Source organism: Scyliorhinus torazame, chromosome 21, assembly GCF_047496885.1.
Source record: "Scyliorhinus torazame isolate Kashiwa2021f chromosome 21, sScyTor2.1, whole genome shotgun sequence".
Classification (NCBI taxonomy): domain Eukaryota; kingdom Metazoa; phylum Chordata; class Chondrichthyes; order Carcharhiniformes; family Scyliorhinidae; genus Scyliorhinus; species Scyliorhinus torazame.
In genome coordinates, this window is record NC_092727.1 from 14,816,599 (window position 1) to 14,837,093 (window position 20,495).

The window sequence follows — 20,495 nt, forward strand, 5'->3', positions numbered from 1 at the left end:
ACTGCTGTTCCCTCTGCCATCAAAAGACTATTTCTTGATCATTTGATGAATTCCGAATTATAAATGTTCTCAGTAGTGAATGTAAACCTAATGTGCTTCTGGTAAAAGTTTTTTTTTAAAGTCTTCTGGATATTAAAAGGGCAGCTTACAGATTACTTAGTGTTGTATTCTTTGGGGGTGTATTTGAATTAATGGTTGCTAAGATGTTCACTGTTTGTTTCAAAAAGGTTAACTTGAGTTCATAGAATAAACATTGATCTGCTTTAAAAAATACTTTTCCATTTCTGCTGTAGCACACCTGTAGAGTGGGCCGTGTGCTCCCCATACCACAATCTAGTAAAAGTTGTGGGTCAGGTGAACTCCATGATACACTTTGGGGTTCTCTAAACCCTGGCCCCTAACAACTGGATAAGGTCGACTGTTAAGGGGTTAGTTTACAATGGGATAGGTTGATTGTTGTCATTACAAAGATCAATCTGTGTGTGTATATAGGATATATCACTTTTCTGATTCATTTTTACCTAAATATTATGTCTACTTGTCTGTTGATAATGTTGTTATTGTTTGTTTCTGAAATTCAATAAATATATTTATTAAAAACAATGATTAGTTATTAGACTTTGTTTTAGTCCACTAAATTCAGATTCAGGCTTTCTGTGACTTATTTTGATTGAGGAAATAATACAGCAGATTGATTGGATGTTTTGTGTTGTGGTGTCACAGGATTAATGCACATCCAATAATTCCTGGCCTGGCCCTGTATCTCTTTATTCCATCCTGGCTCACAGATGTGATGAAGATAATTCACTACACAAGACATACATACACAAGTTTCAATGGAAGAAAAACATTGTTGGTTTTAAAAATAAAAAAAAGGCGCAATTGTTTAATCAGCAGGATTTAGATTGTTTGGAGACTTGGGCGGAGAGATGGCAGATGGAGTTTAATCCGGACAAATGTGAGGTAATGCATTTTGGAAGGTCTAATGCAGGTAAGGAATATACAGTGAATGGTAGAACCCTCAAGAGTATTGAAAGTCAGAGAGATCTAGGAGTACAGGTCCACAGGTCACTGAAAGGGGCAACACAGGTGGAGAAGGTAGTCAATGCTTGCCTTCATTGGCCGGGGCATTGAGTATAAGAATTGGCAAGTCATGTTGCAGCTGTATAGAACCTTAGTTAGGCCACACTTGGAGTATAGTGTTCAATTCTGGTCGCCACACTACCAGAAGGATGTGGAGGCTTTAGAGAGGGTGCAGAAGAGATTTACCAGAATGTTGCCTGGTATGGAGGGCATTAGCTATGAGGAGCGGTTGAATAAACTCGGTTTGTTCTCACTGGAATGAAGGAGGTTGAGGGGCGACCTGATAAAGGTCTACAAAATTATGAGGGGCATGGACAGAGTGGATAGTCAGAGGCTTTTCCCTGGGGTAGAGGGGTCAATTACTAGGGGGCATAGGTTTAAGGTGAGAGGGGCAAGGTTTAGAGTAGATGTACGAGGCACGTTTTCTACACAGAGGGTAGTGGGTGCCTGGAACACGCTACCGGAGGAGGTGGTGGAAGCAGGGACGATAGTGACATTTAAGGGGCATCTTGACAAATACATGAATAGGATGGGAATAGAGGGATACGGACCCAGGAAGTGTAGAAGATTGTAGTTTAGTCGGGCAGCATGGTCGGCACGGGCTTGGAGGGCTGAAGGGCCTGTTCCTGTGCTGTACATTTCTTTGTTCTTTGTTCTTTGTTCAGTGACAAATTTTGCACAGCATCCGCAGGACCGTGTTTACATTCATTATAACGGCTAACATGGAATGGAGGCTGGTTACATTATGATTGGTTTATAGCTTCATTAATATTCTCCATCCCTACTTGGTGTCTGAACCCACCGATGTATTTTTTTCAGGTGCAGTTGTCGGCGTTGCACTCAATTTCACCAATTCCTTCAGTCCCTCCTTCAGCACATGAACCACATCGGCGAGACCGTTTCTCACTTCATGAATTATATTTGCCGTGTAAGGAGCAATTATATTGCGGCTTTGCTTCAATTGGTCGACAGTGCCGAGGTACACCTGATCCAAACTATTGGTCAAGTTCTGGCTGTTATGGCGGAGGTTTTCGACTATCAGCACCAGTTTCTCGTAAATGACGGTGTTTGTTTCGTTGCCGATTGCCTCGTATAGTTTTCTTATGGCAGAGTCTAGCATTCTACTGACTCGGCTTTGCTGTTTCAGAAAGTGATGACCGATATTCTCCCCTTTCCACTCGATATCTCTCATCAATGTGACTAGTGGCTCCATGGAATGTCGAAACAAGGTGTGGACATTTCTTTCAAACTTGCCTAACTTTGACCTACGTAGGAGAAAAAAAATGACAGAGCAAAGCTTTCACATTTTACACGGACTTACATTCAATCAACAGCACAGAAACAAGGCAACAACAGCAACACGTTTATGCCGGTGTTTAAACAGCACATGAGGCACCTGCTACCCAATATCTCTCTGTTCCATTCTGACTCAAACATCAGCAAGCACCCTCTTAGATTCAGTCACATTTTCTGCTTATTCAATGCTATTTTTCATTCTGTTTCTTCACTTCTTTCTTGCTGAAAAAAACCTTTCACATTTAGCAACACTCTTACTTGGCCACACACATGGCTGAAAATAGTTCTGCACCCATTTTGGGGCCCAGGGCAGGAACTGGCGACCCACCCAACCTGATCCCGTTCAGGTAAAGAGCCGCAATTTTGAAACTGACTGGTCTGGATTGGTCCAAATGGCTGCCTGAGCATTCAGGAGGAGATGGAGCAGCCTGCACGGATAGCAGGTGGTGTAGCCTGTCCACTCTTCTTAAAGGCAGACTGTCCCTTTCAAAACGGACACTGCCAGCTGCTAATCGCCGCCTCTACTGACATTGACAGTGCTGCACAAATGGAGCACCGAGACGAGATGTGTGATGCTGGAGGCCTGAGAGTTAAAGGTGGACTGGGGAGTGGGGATGCTTCTGCGAGGGGACATGTGGCCCTCAAGGCAAACCCTGAGCAGGAAATGGGTGCAGCTGGCCAATGGAAGCCGATGCCTAGAGCCTGGCAGCCAGGACCTGATATCAATGCGGCAAGAAGTTCCCTAACATCACATGGGCAGTTAAAATCAGTGAATACATCTCCAAAGGACAGCTCCTCAGCATCACATCACCAACCTCTTACACTGTCCAATGTTGGTTTATGTGATTTTTGTTCCTCGTTTTGTTTATGGTCCCCATGGTACTGGTATTCATTCAGTTGTCATTCTTTGTAGCATTAATAGTAGCCCTTGTCTGCATGAAAAGGTTGATTTGGGATCTCGATGCTTATTCATATCGGAAAATTGGTTAAAAAAAAGATAACTTTTGAAAATGTCACAGTATACACTGATGTTAAAGCCTGAACACTGGATGAACAAGGTGTAACATCAAGCTGTAATTTTGGCTGATGTATGCATATTCTCACTAATTGCCTGTGTTTATGCGATTAAACCAAATAGTGAATCATAGAACCATAGAATCTTAAAATTTACAGTGCAGAAGGAGGCCATTCGGCCCATCGAGTCTGCACCGGCTCTTGGAAAGAGCTCCCTACCCAAGCCCACACCACCACCTGATCCCCATAACCCAGTAACCCCACCCAACACTAAGGGCAATTTTGGGCACTAAGGGCAATTTAGCGTGGCCAATCCACCTAACCTGCACATCTTTGGACTGTGGGAGGAAACCGGAGCACCCGGAGGAAACCCACGCACACACGGGGAGAACGTGCTGGCTCCGCACAGACAGTGACCCAAGCTGGGAATCGAACCTGGGACCCAGGAGCTGTGAAGCAATTGTGCTATTTTGAAGCAAGGTACAGTTCCGAGGGACCAGCTTTGCTTTACCCTCCAGGTGGGGAATTGTAGATTTATGTGATTTTTGTCTCCTGTTCGCCATGATGGTTAGTTTGGCCAAGTAAGAGTGCTGCTAAATGTGAACGTCCTACTGCAAAGTTGAGGTATGGGAACTGTTGACCTTTGGTCAAGCTGGGAAAGAAATGTTTAATAAGCGGGACTATGGTGATTCATTCTTATTTGTTCATGGGATGTGGATGTCACTGGCTGGTGGGCCAACATTTATTGCCTACCCCTGAGGGTATTTAAGAGTCAACCATATTCTGTGGGTCTGGAGTCACATGTAGGCCAGGCCATGTAAGGATGACATTTCCTTTCCCAAAGGACATTAGTGAACCAGATGGGTTTTATGACCATCGATTCCTGATCACCTTTAGACTTTTCATTCCAGATTTTTATTGAATTCAAATTTCACCACCTGCCGTGGCGGGGTTTGAACGGGGTTTGAAGTTTGAGCATGACCCCACATCTCTGGATTACTAGTCCAACGACAATACCACTCTGACACTGCCTCCCCGTGAGTTGTCATTAATCCGGCAGAGTAAGAGGCCTTACAACACCAGGTTAAAGTCCAACAGGTTTGTTTGGAATCACTAGCTTTTGGAGCGCAGCTCCTTCATCAGGTGAGTCACAGGCCCCGCTAATGGTATACTAACGACGTTTACTGTACGTGCAGAGTGGAACATTGACTCCGCTGTCGAGGCACCGGAGAATTGCATTTTGGCGTGAAACCGTTCCCCACCACGATTTCGGCGTCAAATCTGATTCTCCGCCCAATTGCATGTCCCAATTCTGGCGTCTGCGGACGGAGAATCCCACCCGTGGTCTGTGTTGAGCGATGAGAGAACGCGTTTCTGTCATAAAAACAGAAAATGCCGGGAAGGTTCAGCAGGCCTGGCAGCACGAGATTAGTGTAGTCGGATCTTTGTTGACTGGTGAGGACACATTGGGCTGAATGGACCCCTTCTGTGCTGTGAACGTCTACAAATCTATCACGTTTGGGGAGAGAAGCAGAGTTAACGTTTCGAGTCCGTATGATTCTTCCTCAGAATCTGTAGGCCCGAGCCGGATTTCTCCGGCTGTTTGCTGGCAGCGGGATTCTCTGGTCCCAACCACCCCCCCCACCCCCCATCGCCCACCCGTGGGTTTCCCAGCAGCGTGGGGTGGCTTCTATGGGAAATCCCATTTCCCCATGGGGAGGCCGGAGAATCCCGGCCCTGAGCCATCCAAGTTTGGAAGTTGTGCATCGGTTTAGCTGCGAAGCCTGTTTGGCTTCACAATCTGGCCAGTTATGGAGGTTCCAGAGCTAATGGAGCTGAATTTCTCAGCCACAGTTTGCAACCAACAAATCAGCTGAGAATGCCGAATAATAATCGACTGTGTAGATGTTTGAAGAAGTCTGGTAAGGAGAGACTGGTAGGATATCATTGTTCTTGAGAGGGAGGTGAGTGAGCAATGAAGATAGTTCCGATTGTTAGAAATCTGGGGCGTCATTCTCCGACCCCCCGCCGGGTCGGAGAATGGCCGTTGGCCGCCGTGAATCCCGCCCCCGCCGAAGTCTCCGGTACCGGAGATTGGGCGGGGGCGGGAATCGGGCCGCGCCGGTTGGCGGGACCCCCCGCTCAATTCTCCGGCCCGGATGGGCCGAAGTCCCGCCCAGAAATTGCCTGTCCCGCCGGCGTAAATCAAAGCTGGTATTTACCGGCGGGACCAGGCGGCGTGGGCGGGCTCCGGGGTCCTGGGGGGGGGGCGCGGGGCGATCAGACCCCGGGGGTGCCCCCACGGTGGCCTGGCCCGCGACCGGGGCCCACCGATCCGCGGGCGGGCCTGTGCCGTGGGGGCACTCTTTCCCTTCCGCCTCCGCCACTGCCTCCACCATGGCGGAGGCGGAAGAGACTCTCCCCACTGCGCATGCGCGGGAAACTGTCGGCGGCCGCTGACGCTCCCGCGCATGCGCCGCATTTCCGCGCCAGCTGGCGGGGCACCAAACGCCATTTCCGCCAGCTGGCGGGGCGGAAATCCCTCCGGCGCCGGCCTAGCCCCTCAATGTTGGGGCTCGGCCCCCAAAGATGCGGAGCATTCCGCACCTTTGGGCCGGCGCGATGCCCGTCTGATTGGCGCCATTTTTGGCGCCAGTCGGCGGACATCGCGCCGTTGGGGGAGAATTTCGCCCCTGGTTTGAGCAAACTTAGCTGCAATTCTAACCTTGATTTTCTTTTTTTTTAATTATAAATTTAGAGTATCCCATTCTTTTTTTCCAATTAAGGGGCAATTTAGCGTGGCCAATCCATCTAGCCTGCACACCTTTTTGGATTGTGGAGGCGAAACCCACGCAAACACAGGGAGAATGTACAAACTCCACACGGACAGTGACCCAGAGCCGGGATCGAACCTGGGACCTCGACGCCGTGAGGCAACCGTGCTTAACCACTTGTGCCATCGTGCTGCCCACTAACCTTGATTTTCAGGTGACCACGTTAAAATTTACACGATAAGGAGGGAAACTGACATTTTGCACCATGCATTACAACAATAAGCGCAACTTGTAGTGAAACACCGACTTTAAATTAGTAAATCATCACACGTTGCTTCACAGGAATACTGAGCCATATAAGGAGATATTAGGGCTTTGTGACCAAAATCTTGGTCAAAGACCTCGGTTGAAAGAAGGTGGAAAGAGAGGTAGAAATATCTGCTGAAGACAGTTCTCTCTGATAATTATAATCGCCAGTAGCTAAATACTTACTCAGCCAATCTGCCTATCTCACTCTCTGCCACTATTTGGAAAGCACCACCTGCTAGTGTACCCAATGCTTCATAGAACATCCGATGAGATATTTGTCTGTGCGTGAATCTGCTGGATTTGGATTCACCCTTGGGGATGACACCGCCATGATTACCTGAACAAGAACACAAGAGACAAAGACTATTTTAGTAGTTCTGGTATATGGTCGTTGTGAAATCTTCTGAATAGCTGCCATCTCTCGTGCCACTGCTAACTTTTCCTTCAGCCATCTCTCCAGATGCTATGGTCCTTGCTGCAGTCAATGGGTGCTGGCAGCCTGGAAAATGCCCTAACGGAAGCCCGTTAACAAACCCTCCAGGAGAAGATGCTGGAAAGCAACGAGGAAACAAGAAACCCTTGCACCCTCAAAGCCACGGATCAGCCACACCAGGGGCGGGATTCTCCGCTCCCGCGCCGAAGTGCCCACGCCGTCGTGAACGCCGTCGAGGTTCACGACGGCGCGAAACGGCCCCGATCCCGACCGATTCAGGCCCCGACAATGGGCTAGGATTGGGGCCGTGTCATCTACACGCGCCAGGCCTTGTCGGCGCGTAAAGGCGGCGCCGCATAGATGGCGCGGCCGGCGCCGCATAAATGACGTCACCCGCGCATGTGCGGGTTGGCCAGTGCCAACCCGAGCATGCATGGTTGACGTCCTCTCTGAGTCCGCCCCGCAAGAAGATGGCTGACGGATCTTGCGGGGCCGCGGACGGAAGTAGGTCCTCCTTCAGAGAGGACGGCCTGACGATCAGTGGGCCACGACGGGCCATGCCACATTTGAGGTACCCCCTGGAGCAGGATCCCCCCCCCCCCCCCCTGCAGGCCGCCCCCATAGCAGTCCCGCGCTATTCCCGACAGCTGCGACCAGGTGTGGACGGCGCCGGGGGGGGGGTAACCCGCCGTTTTGGTCTGGCCGCTCGGCCCATCCGGGCCTGAGAATAGCGGGGGTGCCGGAGAATCGCCATTTTGGGTGTCTCCGGCGATTCTCCGGCCTGTGGCCCGCGGAACTCGACGGGGCCGTTCCCGCCGCTTGGGAGAATCGCGGGAGGGCGTCGGACGGCCGTCCCGGGAAATATTGGCGGCCCAGGCGATTCTCCCAACCGGCGCGGGAGTGGGGAATCTCGCCCCAAGTGTCCCAAACTGCTGCTCACAAGTTTCCAACACTGGGCTGCGTGCATCTGACTGAAATATCTCAAAGTGTGCTTCACTCACAACAAGTTGCTTTGAAGCCACCGTCCTGTGCACAGCAAGACCCCAGATAAATTGGAAGCATGACTGCAGTCGCTCTGTTTCAGATGATCATGGTAGAGGAAGGAATGTTGGCCAGGGCTCTGGGAAAACTTGCAGCCAGCCGCTCTTTGGCCAGTGCCCTGGGAATCGTGGGCTTTCAAAACAGCCGGGGCGTGTCTCAATTCTCAGCTAAAGCTGAAGGCCGCATTCCCTCCCTACATCGCAGTGTCAAAATCAATCTCTTGGCAATTCATCTTGATAGCCTTGATCTTAACGGAAAACTTCAAACCTGCATTAAAGAGGCTTTCTTTCATTCTGAACAACCTCACCCTAATTTGAAAAAGGAAATCCATCATAGTTTCCACGTTATTATGTTTGTTGGCATCCAGTGACGTCAATCCAATGTGATTGCACTAGCTGGGCCCACTGGCAATTGATCAACTAGTCAATCGCCTCCAGTCTAACTGGGTCACATGTTGGCTTGACTTAGTTACAATTATTTCACCGAGGCTATTTCAAGCAGGCTGTAGGAGGGGTGCCGCAGGAGGAACATCTGTTCCTTCTGCAGAGAGACGCTTCCATTGACCTAATCCCATTTTTCAATGCAACTAAAATTATACCCTCAAAGGATAAATGAAGGGAAATGTGCTCCTTTCTCTAACACTGATGTCCTTCACCATGGTGAACACCGAGATAGGTGGAGCTTTACTTTGTATCAGGGGGCCTTTCATGCTACGCTGAGGTGGGTTTGCCAAATGCTGACATACAGGCTGGAATTCTCCGACCGTTGGGATTCTCTTTTTCCGCTGTCAGCGTGCCCACGGCTTCCCGGAGGCGTGGTGTGGCTTCGCCGGGTAACCCCATTGACAAGCGGCGGGAGGGGATAACCCCGCCGTCAGCAAAGGGCGCGCCGCCAAGAAACACACGGCTGGAGGACCGGAGAGTCCGGCTGCGATGGACAGAGGAGTTTCAGATATATCAGTATTCGGTGAAGTAAGGGTCACAAGCCTGAGTTAGAGTGTGTTTGACTGCTGAAGATATGTTTCAAAAGAAATTTTGGTTTGAAAGACAACAAAGCTTTTAGGAGCCAGAGGTGCAATTAACCATCGTTAAAAAGCTTGGGCTGATGCAATTTGGTTTTCATTAAGGGGATCCCTGGTGAGTAATTAGCTTTCAGCTTGGTGAGGTGATTGTCATTGCTGGATAGTACAAAGTTTCAGTTCAGTTGGAGGCCACTGAGTGTATTTAAGACAGAGAGAGATAGGTCCTTGATTAATCAGGGGTAATGGGGAGAAGGTAGGAGAATGGGGATGAGAAAAATACCAGCCATGATGAATGGCGGAGCAGACTCAATGGGCCAAAGAATCTAATTCTGCTCCTATGTCTTATGGTCATGTAGTTCTGTTCTGGATGATGTTGGTACTGCAAGTCAGGTTTTGTTCTAAGCAGTTTAGGTAAAAAGAGATTAACGGTATTTAAAGCCGCGCAGACTTGTCTGAGGATAAGGCGGAGCTGAAACACACCAGTTGAAACAGCTTTTGAAGAGATACAGCCAAAGTATCTGCATGAGTCTGACCAGAACTAGATCTTTTCTATAAAATAGTGTCAAGAGATTGCTTTCTCAAAGAATAACTCTAAAGTAAATATTCCTCTGTGCCATTGGTATTTCAGGTGGAGTAAGAGCTGAGATGGTTTATTTTCTTGTTCTTTAAGTGGGAATAAGGATAGTAATTAAGGATATTGTATTCACTGTATTGAATGGCGTTGTTTAAGGGGTATTTGTAAGCTATTTTCCAGAATGATGTTAAAGATATTTTAACACTATGTTAGTAATACATTTTGTTATGGGCCATTTTGTTTAGAGATCCCCAAAGTGTATCATGGAGTTCCCCTGACCCACAACTTTTAATAGATTGTGGTATGGGGAGCATACGGCCCACTCTACAGGGGTGGTACAGCAGAAATGGAAAAGTATTTTTTAAAGCAAAACAATGTTTATTCTATGAGCTCAAGTTAACCTTTTTAAAACATACAGTGAACATCTTAGCAACCATCAATTCAAATACATCCCCCAAAGACTACAACACTAAGTAATCTTTTAAGCTTTCCTTTTAACATCCATAAGACTTAAAACACCTTCCGACAGAAGCACATTAGGTTTACATTCGCGACTGAGAACATTTATAATTCTGAATTCACCAAATGATCAAGAGATAGTCTTTTGATGGCAGAGAGAACAGCAGTACACCTGCTTGGTCTGGCTTCAGCTCCAACACTGAAAGCGAAACTAAAACACACCCTGCAGCCTGCTCAAAAAACGAAAATAAAAATCTGACAGACAGCCCAGCTCCACCCACTCTCTGACATCACTGCAGTAATAAACACCCATTTCTTAAAGGTACTCTCACTACAGATAATATACATTTATAAACACCCATTTCTTAAAGGTACTCTCACATGACAGATTTAATATACCATATCCCTCCCTATTCCTTTATGCAAATACTCCTGGAATGACGTATCCTTTCCTCACAGTCTTACAAAATTAAAATAAAATATTGGGGTTTCTGTCCAGTATCATCGTCACTGTTGGGGTCTGGTCTGGGATCGCAATACAGCCCACAGCGCAAAATGTGGAGAAATGTTTGATTCCCAGACTGGCATTCCTCATGTATGGACGGATCAAGCTGGAATTCTCCCACTCAGTGGTTTAGAGCATGGGTATTGCTCTATACTCCATTGTAGACATTCTTATTTATGGTGTTGAAGACCCTGAACTACACTGACAGTGGAGCAGCAGACTGGAAGTCGATGAATGTAATGCTTGGCTGTGCTATTCGCTATTTCATGTTAGGATTGGATTTTGTTTATTGTCACGTGTACCGAGGTACAGTGAAAAGTATTTTTCTGCGAGCAGCTCAACAGATCATTAAGTACATGAAAAGAAAAGAAAATACATAATAGGGCAACACAAGGTATACAATGTAACTATGTAAGCACCGGCATCGGATGAAGCATACAGGGGTGTAGTATTAATGAGGTCAGACCATAAGAGGGTCATTTAGGAGTCTGGTAACAGTGGGGAAGAAGCTGTTTTTGAGTCTGTTCGTGTGTGTTCTCAGACTTTTTTATCTCCTGCCCGATGGAAGAAGTTGGAAGAGTGAGTAAGCCGGGTTGGAGGAGCCTTTGATTATGCTGCCCGCTTTCCCCAGGCAGCGGGAGGTGTAGATGGAGTCAATGGATGGGAGACAGGTTTGTGTGATGGACTGGGGATGTTCACGACTCTCTGAAGTTTCTTGCGGTCCTGGGCTGAGCAGTTGCCATACCAGGCTGTGATGCAGCCTGATAGGATGCTTTCTATGGTGCATCTCTAAAAGTTGGTAAGAGTTAATGTGGACATGCCGAATTTCCTTAGTTTCCTGAGGAAGTATAGGCGCTGTTGTGTTTTCTTGGTGGTAGCGTCGACGTGGGTGGACCAGGACAGATTTTTGGAGATATGTACCCCTAGGAATTTGAAACTGCTAACCATCTCCACCTCGGTTTTGACAACTGTTTTGTTTTCACAGCTAGTTGTGCTTTCATTCAGTTTGAAGAAATGTTATTAAATACCTTTGATCATAAGGAGCAACAAAGCAACTGCAAATATCTTCATGATGGAGTCAAGTCTTCAAACCTCTGTCAGCGGTAGAGAGCTAAATGGATATAATTACATCATTAGAATGATGACAACAGTACCAACCTTATAAAGTAAATCACGAGTCAAATTACCAATAAGCTCTATTGTTAGCTCTTTTAAATGACTGCATAACTCACAGAAGGCTGATGGGAGATAAGGAGCAGGATTCTCCTTTCCTGAGACAAAGGGCTGGATTCTCCGATCGGCGACGGAATCGCGGTCGGCGATCGGCCGGAGAATGCGTTTTTACTCTGGAATCGGGGGCGGTGCCGTTTTCCCGATGCTCCGGCCCGTCAAAAACGTACTCAGTACATCACCTGAGGCCCTCTCCCGATGCTCCGCCCCCGATGGGCCGGGTCCCCGACGGCGCGGGCCGCGTGTCCTTCAGGGACCTCGCGTGGCGGCTGCGGACTGTGTTCATCACCGCCACAGTCGGCGGGGGGGGGGGGGGGAGGAGGGGGGGGGGGCGTTCCGCTGGAGGGGGGGGTGGGTGGATTCTGCGGGGGCTGGGGGGGACTGGTGGGGGGGTGGTCCGGGGGTGGCAAAGGGGGTTACAGGGGGGCAGGTTTTGGCAGGCCAGGTACGCGCGTGGCCGGTGCCATGGTCTACGGCGCAGCCGCCGCAGGCCGCCCTCGTGCACGGCCGCCCTCGTGCACGGCCACGGACCCGGCCATTCTGCGGCAGTATCCGCGGGGGCTTTACGCGGCATGGCTGCTAGCCCCCGCCCACCGGGTGGAGGATCGGTGCAGGGGCAGCGCTGACCTTTTCGTTGGAAGAGCACACGGATCCTGCGGACATAGCCGCACAATCAGAGAATCCAGCTCTAAGTGTTGATGCCGATGCAGAATCCGTGGAGTTCCGTGACAGTAAGCTGCCACCGCACCTGGACCGATTCAGCTACTGTCAAGGGGATAGAACCGACGCCACGTGGAACACAATTGATTCCAATGATAAACGGTGCCGGATTCGCCAGGTCCAAGATTGACACTCAGGCGGCTGACAAGTTCTGCCCACAACCACCAGGAGCGGGAGAAGACAGGAAGGGGACAGCCGGACCTGCGGCCCCTCACCATGGCAGGGCAGGGGGCCCTGGACGTGGTCAGCAGCCCGGAGGAACCGGAGGTCACCGAGGTGGAGGTCTGCCGCGGGCGAGGAAATCAGACCCCGCTGAGTTGGGGTTCCCTGTGACACATGCGCCAACCCTCCCCCAACACCACCCCACACCACCCTCACCCCCACACGGCCCCCACCCCCACACCACCCTCACCCCCACACCACCCTCAACCCCACCCTCACCCCCACCACCCTCACCCCCACACCACTCCCACCCCCACACCACCCCCACCCCCACACCACCCTCAACCCCACCCTCACCCCCATATGACACCCAACCCCACACCACCCTCAACCCCACCTTCACCCCCATCCCCACCCCCACCCTCACCCCACACCACCCTCACCCCCACCACCCTCACCACCACACGACCCCCACCCCCACACCACCCTCAACCCCACCCTCACCCCCACACGACCCCCACCCCCACACCACCCTCACCCCCACACCACCCTCAACCCCACCCTCACCCCACCACCCTCAACCCCACCCCACCCCCACCCCCACACCACCCTCAACCCCACCCTCACCCCCACATGACCCCCAACCCCACACCACCCTCAACCCCACCTTCACCCCCACCCCCACCCCCACCCTTACCCCACACCACCCTCACCCCCACACCACCCTCAACCCCACCCTCACCCCCACCACCCTCACCCCCACACGACCCCCACCCCCACACCATCCTCAACCCCACCCTCACCCCCACATGACGCCCACCCCCACACCACCCTCACCCCCACACCACCCTCAACCCCACCCTACCCCCACCACCCTCACCCCCACACCACCCCCACCCCCACACCACCCTCAACCCCACCCTCACCCCCACATGACCCCCAACCCCACACCACCCTCAACCCCACCTTCACCCCCACCCCCACCCCCACCCTCACCCCACACCACCCTCACCCCACCACCCTCACCCCCACACCACCCCCACCCCCACACCACCCTCAACCCCACCCTCACCCCCTCACGACACCCAACCCCACACCACCCTCAACCCCACCTTCACCCCCACCCCCACCCTCATCCCCACACCACCCTCACCCCCACATCGCCCCCTCACCACCTCCCCCCCCCCCCCAGCCCGCAGTCTAATCATGCATCTTATCTAGTATCTTGCAGGCGCTGCTGGAGATGGGGCAGGTCCATCTGACATCCCCATCCCCAGCCAGTGCCACAGCCAGAGCCCCCCCCCCCCACCCCCCATGAGCCAAACAGCGATGAGGAGGGCAGCTCGGATGGCAGCGCTTGACACGAGACTCAGGATACCCGGAGCTCGATCCTGAGGATGATACGGAATTCCCGTCACAGCTGTCTCCAAAACCCTCCACCATCCCAGAGACACACCACGGTGTAGTGATATCATGGTTGTGTTGTAATTCATCGACTTACCACTAGGAGTCCCATTATCTAAGTGAATGTTAGAGTCAGGTGACCTCAGACTGATTAGTGAGCCGGGAGAGTGGTTGCTTGTGCATGTTCATACTGTTATTCATCTGTTGTTTTGTATATAGTTGACCCACAGTTAATGTCAATAAATCCTTTATAGCTTTAGCTACAACTGTTCTTGTAATATAAATCAGGCCATCCGACAAGAACACTACACTTGGTTGGGCACTTTAGTGAAGAGTCTCCTGGTACACTCTCTGGTGCGCTCCACACACCTCATCCACTACATCAGGTGGAGGTAAGAACACCCAAGGGGGCGGACGGTCGGAGGGCAGGCCGACCCCAGGAACTAGCTGCCGTCCAGGTGGGTTTCGGGCGACTGGAATGGACAGTCCCACCGATTGTGGAGTTGCAGAGACTACATGGGGGGGGGGGGGTTGTCGGCAAGCATCCAGTACCTGCAGATGCAGTTGGAAGAGTCCAACCGCATTCAGGAGCAGGAGGTGGTGCTGACAATACGTGCCATCCAGACCAACACCGCACGAGGCATTGGGGGCGAGGTTTGTAGCTAAAGATCAGTATGTCCAAGGCCTGGGACATTCTGTGCAGGTGCTGGCCGAGGCCCAGGTCAGGGTTGCCGCCTCACAGGCAACCATGTCCCAGAGCCACCTGGAAATCACAGCGACGCTCCTGAGCCTGGCCCAGGCAGGGCAGGCCATGGCTGGGAATGTGGGCGGCATTGCCCAGGTGCTGGTTGACGTGGCGCAGACACCGAGGGAGGTGGCCCAGTCCCAGAGGGAGATGGTCCACTCGCTGTGCTCCATGGCCGCGAGCATGCAGACGCCAGTCAAAACCAGAGGAGGTCTCCAGGACTGGCAGCGCCAGATGGCACGGGGGCCTCAGGAGATAGCTCCGCTCGCACCCCCATCCCATAGAGTATCCCAGGGGCCATCGGACACCCGGAGGGAGGAGGAGATGATGGTGCCCGTGCCGGTGAGTCTGCAGGGGAGGTGCCGGAACACCGCAGCACCTCGGACTCCCCCCCACCACCCCTGTCCCTGGTGCATCTGGTGGGCAACCGGCAGAACAGGGCGGCAGCTGGGCCCATCTAAGCCTGGTCACCCCAGAAGACGCCTGCCACGGGAACCCAGATCGCAGGGAGTGAATCACAGCAGGCTGCCTCCTGTTGTATCATCTGGGGAACCACATAGGCATAGCGTTAGGGCCCTTAAGGCAAGAAGGTTGGACATTAGATAAGTTGGCACAGTTGCAGGGCTCAAGTTTAGTTATCGGGTGACGGCACAAATCCGTATATACATTGTCACATTAAACACCTGTTCACACGGTTACAACCTGTCTCGGTGCTCTGTTGAGTGGGTGTGAGGGGTGGGCTGGTCTGGGCTGGCCAGAGAGAGAGGGGGATTGGAGGACATTGTGGGTGGCCTTGGCTCCATCTCCCCCCCCTTCCCCCATCCCCCGTCCCTGACTATCCCCACTACCGTCACCTTTGGGGTCCAATGGCACCGTGTGATGGAATGACCAGCTCGCATGCCGGGATCATCCAGCTGGACGGTGAAAAATGCTACTGTGGGCAGAAGTCAGATGTTGTCAAGCGATGCAGAGCGCCAGAGCTCATCGCAGAGCGGGTTGGCAGCATCCTCCATCCCATGGACCAGACCCAGTGTTACTGCCAACCCAGGGCCCCCAACCTGTAGTACGGCAGGTATGTATCACAGAGGGGGTTGCAGTCGAAGGGGTGGCCGGGGAGGGGGCGGTGGGATGCGGTGTCCGTGCCCATGGCCATCCCCCCCCACCCCCCCCCCCCCCACCCACCCCTCGCCAAGTTGGTGAACCTGGAGGCGATCAGAGCGTCCCGTGCACGTTGAAGCTGGAAGTGAGTTACTCAGTATATATTTCCCAGCCTCTGACCTGCTCTTGTGGCCACAGTATTTATATCGCTGTCTGCTCCAATTCAGTTTCTGGTCAGTGGTAACGCTTAGGATATTGACAGTTACTATTTGACAACTGACCCATGAATGCAGACCACTTGGACTATCTTCCCCTTGCTCGGAGTTTGGGAGATTGCAAGATAAAAGAAAACCTACTAACCTTCTTTACACATCTCTCATGGGAAATTTCTGGCGTGAGAAATGGAAATATTCACACGGATGCAGCAAGAAGTGTTTTTGAACTTAATGTACATTACTGGGGAAGAGTAACGGGCTATTTTCTACACTTGGCTGTCCTGTACTGAGCTGGATGCTGAATACTGACACTCGTCTAGAAAATGTTGCCAAACAGTTGCCGTTCGCTGGAGATGCCCGCCATCGCCAAGTGAGCTGAATGCTCCATATTTATCAACTCCCATTGGCCTTCTTTTGTTCCAAAAATCCTTGCACCCCCTGGAACTTCCAGATCAGTTCAAACCTTGTTGCAAAGTTATTCTTTCTGGTGATTTTACTGCTGACTTGCCACTTGAACAATGGCCATTTTTACGTAAATGGCTGTGTGTAGGACATAGGCCATTGTTAATAACACCAGGATCACTGTAAAAGAATACGTGCAGCAGACAGTTAATCAGAAAGGAAATATGAAATTAACCCATTCCTTTCTTTAAAAACAAAATATAGTAATAACACTCCATTTTTGTGTGTCTAGGCAGTCTTGATTGGTGAGTTTAAGCGGCGCTGGGTTTACTTGGCGGGCGCTTCCTTGACACGAGGATGCAAGTGGGGCGTGAGGAGGGTAGGACTGCACGATGGATGCGTATCCGCCAAAGGTTGGTTGCAATGGTGGGATGTGCTGTCAGTTCAGAAGTAAAACAGCGGAAGGACAATAAGTGGGGTTGGGGTTGGGGGTGTGGCTGATAACAAAGTTGCCCTGGCTGGAGGATGATTTCAACGAGAGACGTGATGGGATTGATGGAGGGAGGCGTTGGCGTGGAATGGGGTGGATGAGCGGGATGAGAGGGCGGCACAGTAGCACAGTGGTTAGCACTGTTGCTTCACAGCGCCAGGGGCCCAGGTTCGATTCCCGGCTTGGGTCACTGTCTGTAAGGAGTCTGCACGTTCTCCCTGTGTTTGCGTGGGTTTCCTCCGGGTGCTCCGTTTCCTCCCACAGTCCAAAGATGTGTAGGTTAGGTGGATTGGCCACGCTAAATTGCCCTTAGTATCCAAAAAGGTTAAGTGGGGTTACTGAGATATGGGGATAGGGTGGAAGTGTGGGCTTGGGTAGGGTGCTCTTTCCAAGGGCTGGGGCAGAGTCGATGGGCCGAATGGCCTCCTCTGCGCTGTCAATTCTATGATAAAACGATTGACAGAAGGATTAGAAAGGAGATGAGGACAAATGTTTGCACCTGGAGGGTTGTGGGAACTGGAACTCAGCCTGAAGGGGTGTTGGAGGCAGGGACCCTCAACTCATTATAAGGTGTCTGGATATGCACCTGAGGTGCTGTAACTTGACAGCTTTTTGAAAAACGTTTTCATTCAAATCTAGTGACCCTTTTCAATCTCACCACACAGAATAGCTTTCGAGTAATAAGTTATGTCAAATAATTGCCTGGCACTTTTGCCACACTTAGTCAATTCTTTTTTTAATGTTTTAATCTTATTATTGTCACCAGTAGGCTTACATTAACACTGCAATGAAGTTACCGTGAAAATCCCCTAGTCGCCACATTCCGGCGCCGGTTCGGCTGCACAGAGGGAGAATTCAGAATGTCCAAATTATCTAACAGCACGTCTTTTGGGACGTTTGTGGGAGGAAAGCCACGCACACACGGGGAGAACGTGCAGACTCCGCACAGACAGGACCCAAGCCGGGAATCGAACCTGGGACCTGGAGCTGTGAAGCAACTGTGCTAACCACCATGCTACCGTGCTGCCAGTAGTGCCGTGCCTCCTCGTCACTGACCTCTCTGTTAAGGTAAATAGGCCCTTTCCATCCACTCCAACCAGGCCCTGCACAATGTCGTACATCTCAATCCAATCCCCCCCCCCAGTCGATCCCAATCTTTCCTCTCGGATGCATTTGTCCAGTCCCGACAACGGCCTGGGAAATCTCCCCTGCACCCTCCCCGGTTAATGTCAACATTCATTTTATAGATGAAGAAAGTGACAACAGTCTGAACCCTCTAGTGTTTTTACGCAGTCTAACCCCATTGGACGAGCCGTGCGCAAACCTAGACTCAAGGAAGGAGCAGCTATCCTGTTGCTGCGAAACCTGAATCCTAACCACAAACTTTGTCACAGAATAAGTCTGGAAGACAGGAAGCTGCATCCTTGACAGAGCCTGAAATTCTAACAAACATATTTCAAGGAAATAGAGTAATAGAGTATTCCTCAAATAACACCGAGTCCTTGTGTCTTCAACTGAGGAGCAAAAGGTTCTCAATTCTAATTTCTCTACAACTAGAAACCAGGCCAGACTCCTTGCAGTAGAAATGTATTTCTATTCCTTGGCCTGTTTCGACACAGGGGCAAGTTTATGTAACTTTTGCCAGAGCACCGAAGTTTGATTCCGTTAAAGTCTTTGGTGAAAACAAATAGCCGGAAGTTGGATTTAAAAATGAAGAGAGCTTTTCATTGAACCCTCGCTGAAGAACCATTTTAAATTATTTATTTATAATTTAGAGTACCCAATTAATTTTTTCCAATTAAGGGACAATTTAGCGTGTTCAATCCAGCTACCCTGCACATCTTTGGGTTGTGGGGGCGAAACCCACGCAAACACGGGGAGAATGTGCAAACTCCACACAGACAGTGACCCAGAGCCGGGATCGAACCTGGGACCCTCGGCGCCGTGAGGCAGCAGGGCTAACCCACTGCGCCACCGTGCTGCCTCTTAAATAATTTTTACTGGTTTCATGCACTGAAGTTTAAAACTCAGGAAAACATGAGGAGCGTCTCATACCTTGTTCACATTAATCTTCCCGCTCGCTGTATGTCTGCTTTCTAATCCTCAGGTTTCAGACTTGTTAACTTGATGGAATCACAGGATCAAGGAGCAAGATTATTGACCTTGCAGTGTTTGTGTCTGGAAAACATTAACAGAATAGCGACTAGTTGATATCTCCTTCATCTAATTAAACAGCAAACTAGCTCCCATTATCTGCCGCTCGCTGTACAGGACAAGTGGTCTTGATTGGAATAATGTTACCACATCATATCAGGTCTCATCATAGAAGCATTGGATGTACAGCACCCCAGAAGAAGACCATTCTGCACATTGATCAACTGTTCTCTTTTGAAGATCATTGCAGTGAGTCTCACTCCCTTGTCCTTTCCCCATATCCCTGCGATTTCTGGCTCCTTCAAGCATTCTATGGGCGCTAGTCTCTGGAAAGATTTCTAAGTGTGATAGCGAGCGGGGATTGCCTCGAGCTTCCCGGCACTTGGCCCAGCGAGGAGGTGCGGATTCTTTTGTCCGGCAACCCAATTCAACGTTAATTGGTTTACTTAACGAGGCCCCGTGGGCTTCTCGCCGCAAATGAAGGCTCGCCAGCTGATTCGCCGGGACCGCGCTCGCCAGCCAGCCCGCTAACAAGGGCGAGCAGCACTTCGGCTGCACTTGCTCAGCAACCCCAGCCAGCTGGCAACAATGGCCGCCTAGGAGACCGTCCCCAGGATTCCGGGGGTGCTGACCTGGGGTGACGGCTCGACGCAGCGGAGGCCAAGAGGGATGTCCTGTTCCCCTAGGGTCCCAGAGAGTCAGCCACAAGGCACCCAGTGCAGCCTGGCATGAGCCGGAGACAGCTGTGAGCTCGGGGAGTGTGACCAGGAGGACTGAGGACTGGCATCCAGTGCCGATAAAGGTCAATGACCTACACCGGGCAGCACAAGTAGGTAGCAACCCCCCCCCCCCACCCCCCACCCCCCTCCGCCACCCCCCCCCCCAACCCCCACCCCCACCCACAAGGGAGCATCCACCCCCAACTCCATATATGCCCACCTGCCCTTCCTCCACCCCCCTCACCCAACCCCTCCTTCACCCCCCCCCCCCCCCCCCCCCACCACCACTGTGAACCACACATGTGGCTAACGACGCCCCCTCTGTGACTCCTCAGGAAAAGCTCTCCCATAACCGTTGGGAGAGGGCCCAGACTGGCAGAGGGGTGCTGGACATAGGAATCCTCACCTCCTTCGAGGAGCGTGCCCGGTAGGTGACTGGGGTGGCCGAGGACAGATTGGTAACCATCGCGGAGGCTGGCAGAGGCCACATAGGAAAGGAACCACCGGGCTCCGCCCGGAGGACCTGTCAAACGTGAGTGTGGTGATATGCCTGTGACTAGTATTGTACATAGTCAGCAATACGACCTCCAACCAGCTGGTGGCATCAGGCATTGGTCACGTGACGTGGGATACTTGCCAGTTGGTAG

At 51.3% G+C, this 20,495-nt stretch overlaps 1 protein-coding gene across 1 annotated transcript; it reads right to left on the reverse strand.

Annotated features, from left to right (window-relative positions):
- Positions 1-743: 743 nt before the first annotated feature.
- Positions 744-19,165, reverse strand: LOC140398183 (uncharacterized). The gene is made up of 4 exons (XM_072486531.1): positions 19,031-19,165; positions 11,538-11,620; positions 6,660-6,813; positions 744-2,348 (listed from the first exon to the last, which is right to left on the reverse strand). The coding sequence occupies exons 2-4, from the start codon at positions 11,578-11,580 to the stop codon at positions 1,865-1,867; spliced, it is 681 nt and encodes a 226-aa protein (XP_072342632.1). The 5' UTR covers positions 11,581-11,620; positions 19,031-19,165; the 3' UTR covers positions 744-1,864.
- Between the last annotated feature and the right edge of the window lie 1,330 nt (positions 19,166-20,495).

What these genes read in the sequence shown, in the direction of transcription:
- LOC140398183 (XM_072486531.1), bottom strand. Translation starts at nt 11,580, where the DNA reads ATGAAGATATTTGCAGTTGCTTTGTTGCTCCTTATGATCAAAG. An exon ending in GTTGCTCCTTATGATCAAAG is followed by an intron (nt 6,814 to 11,537) that starts GTATTTAATAAC and finishes GTTCTTGTTCAG; the next exon opens with GTAATCATGGCGGTGTCATC. An exon ending in GAGATAGGCAGATTGGCTGA is followed by an intron (nt 2,349 to 6,659) that starts GTAAGTATTTAG and finishes TCTCCTACGTAG; the next exon opens with GTCAAAGTTAGGCAAGTTTG.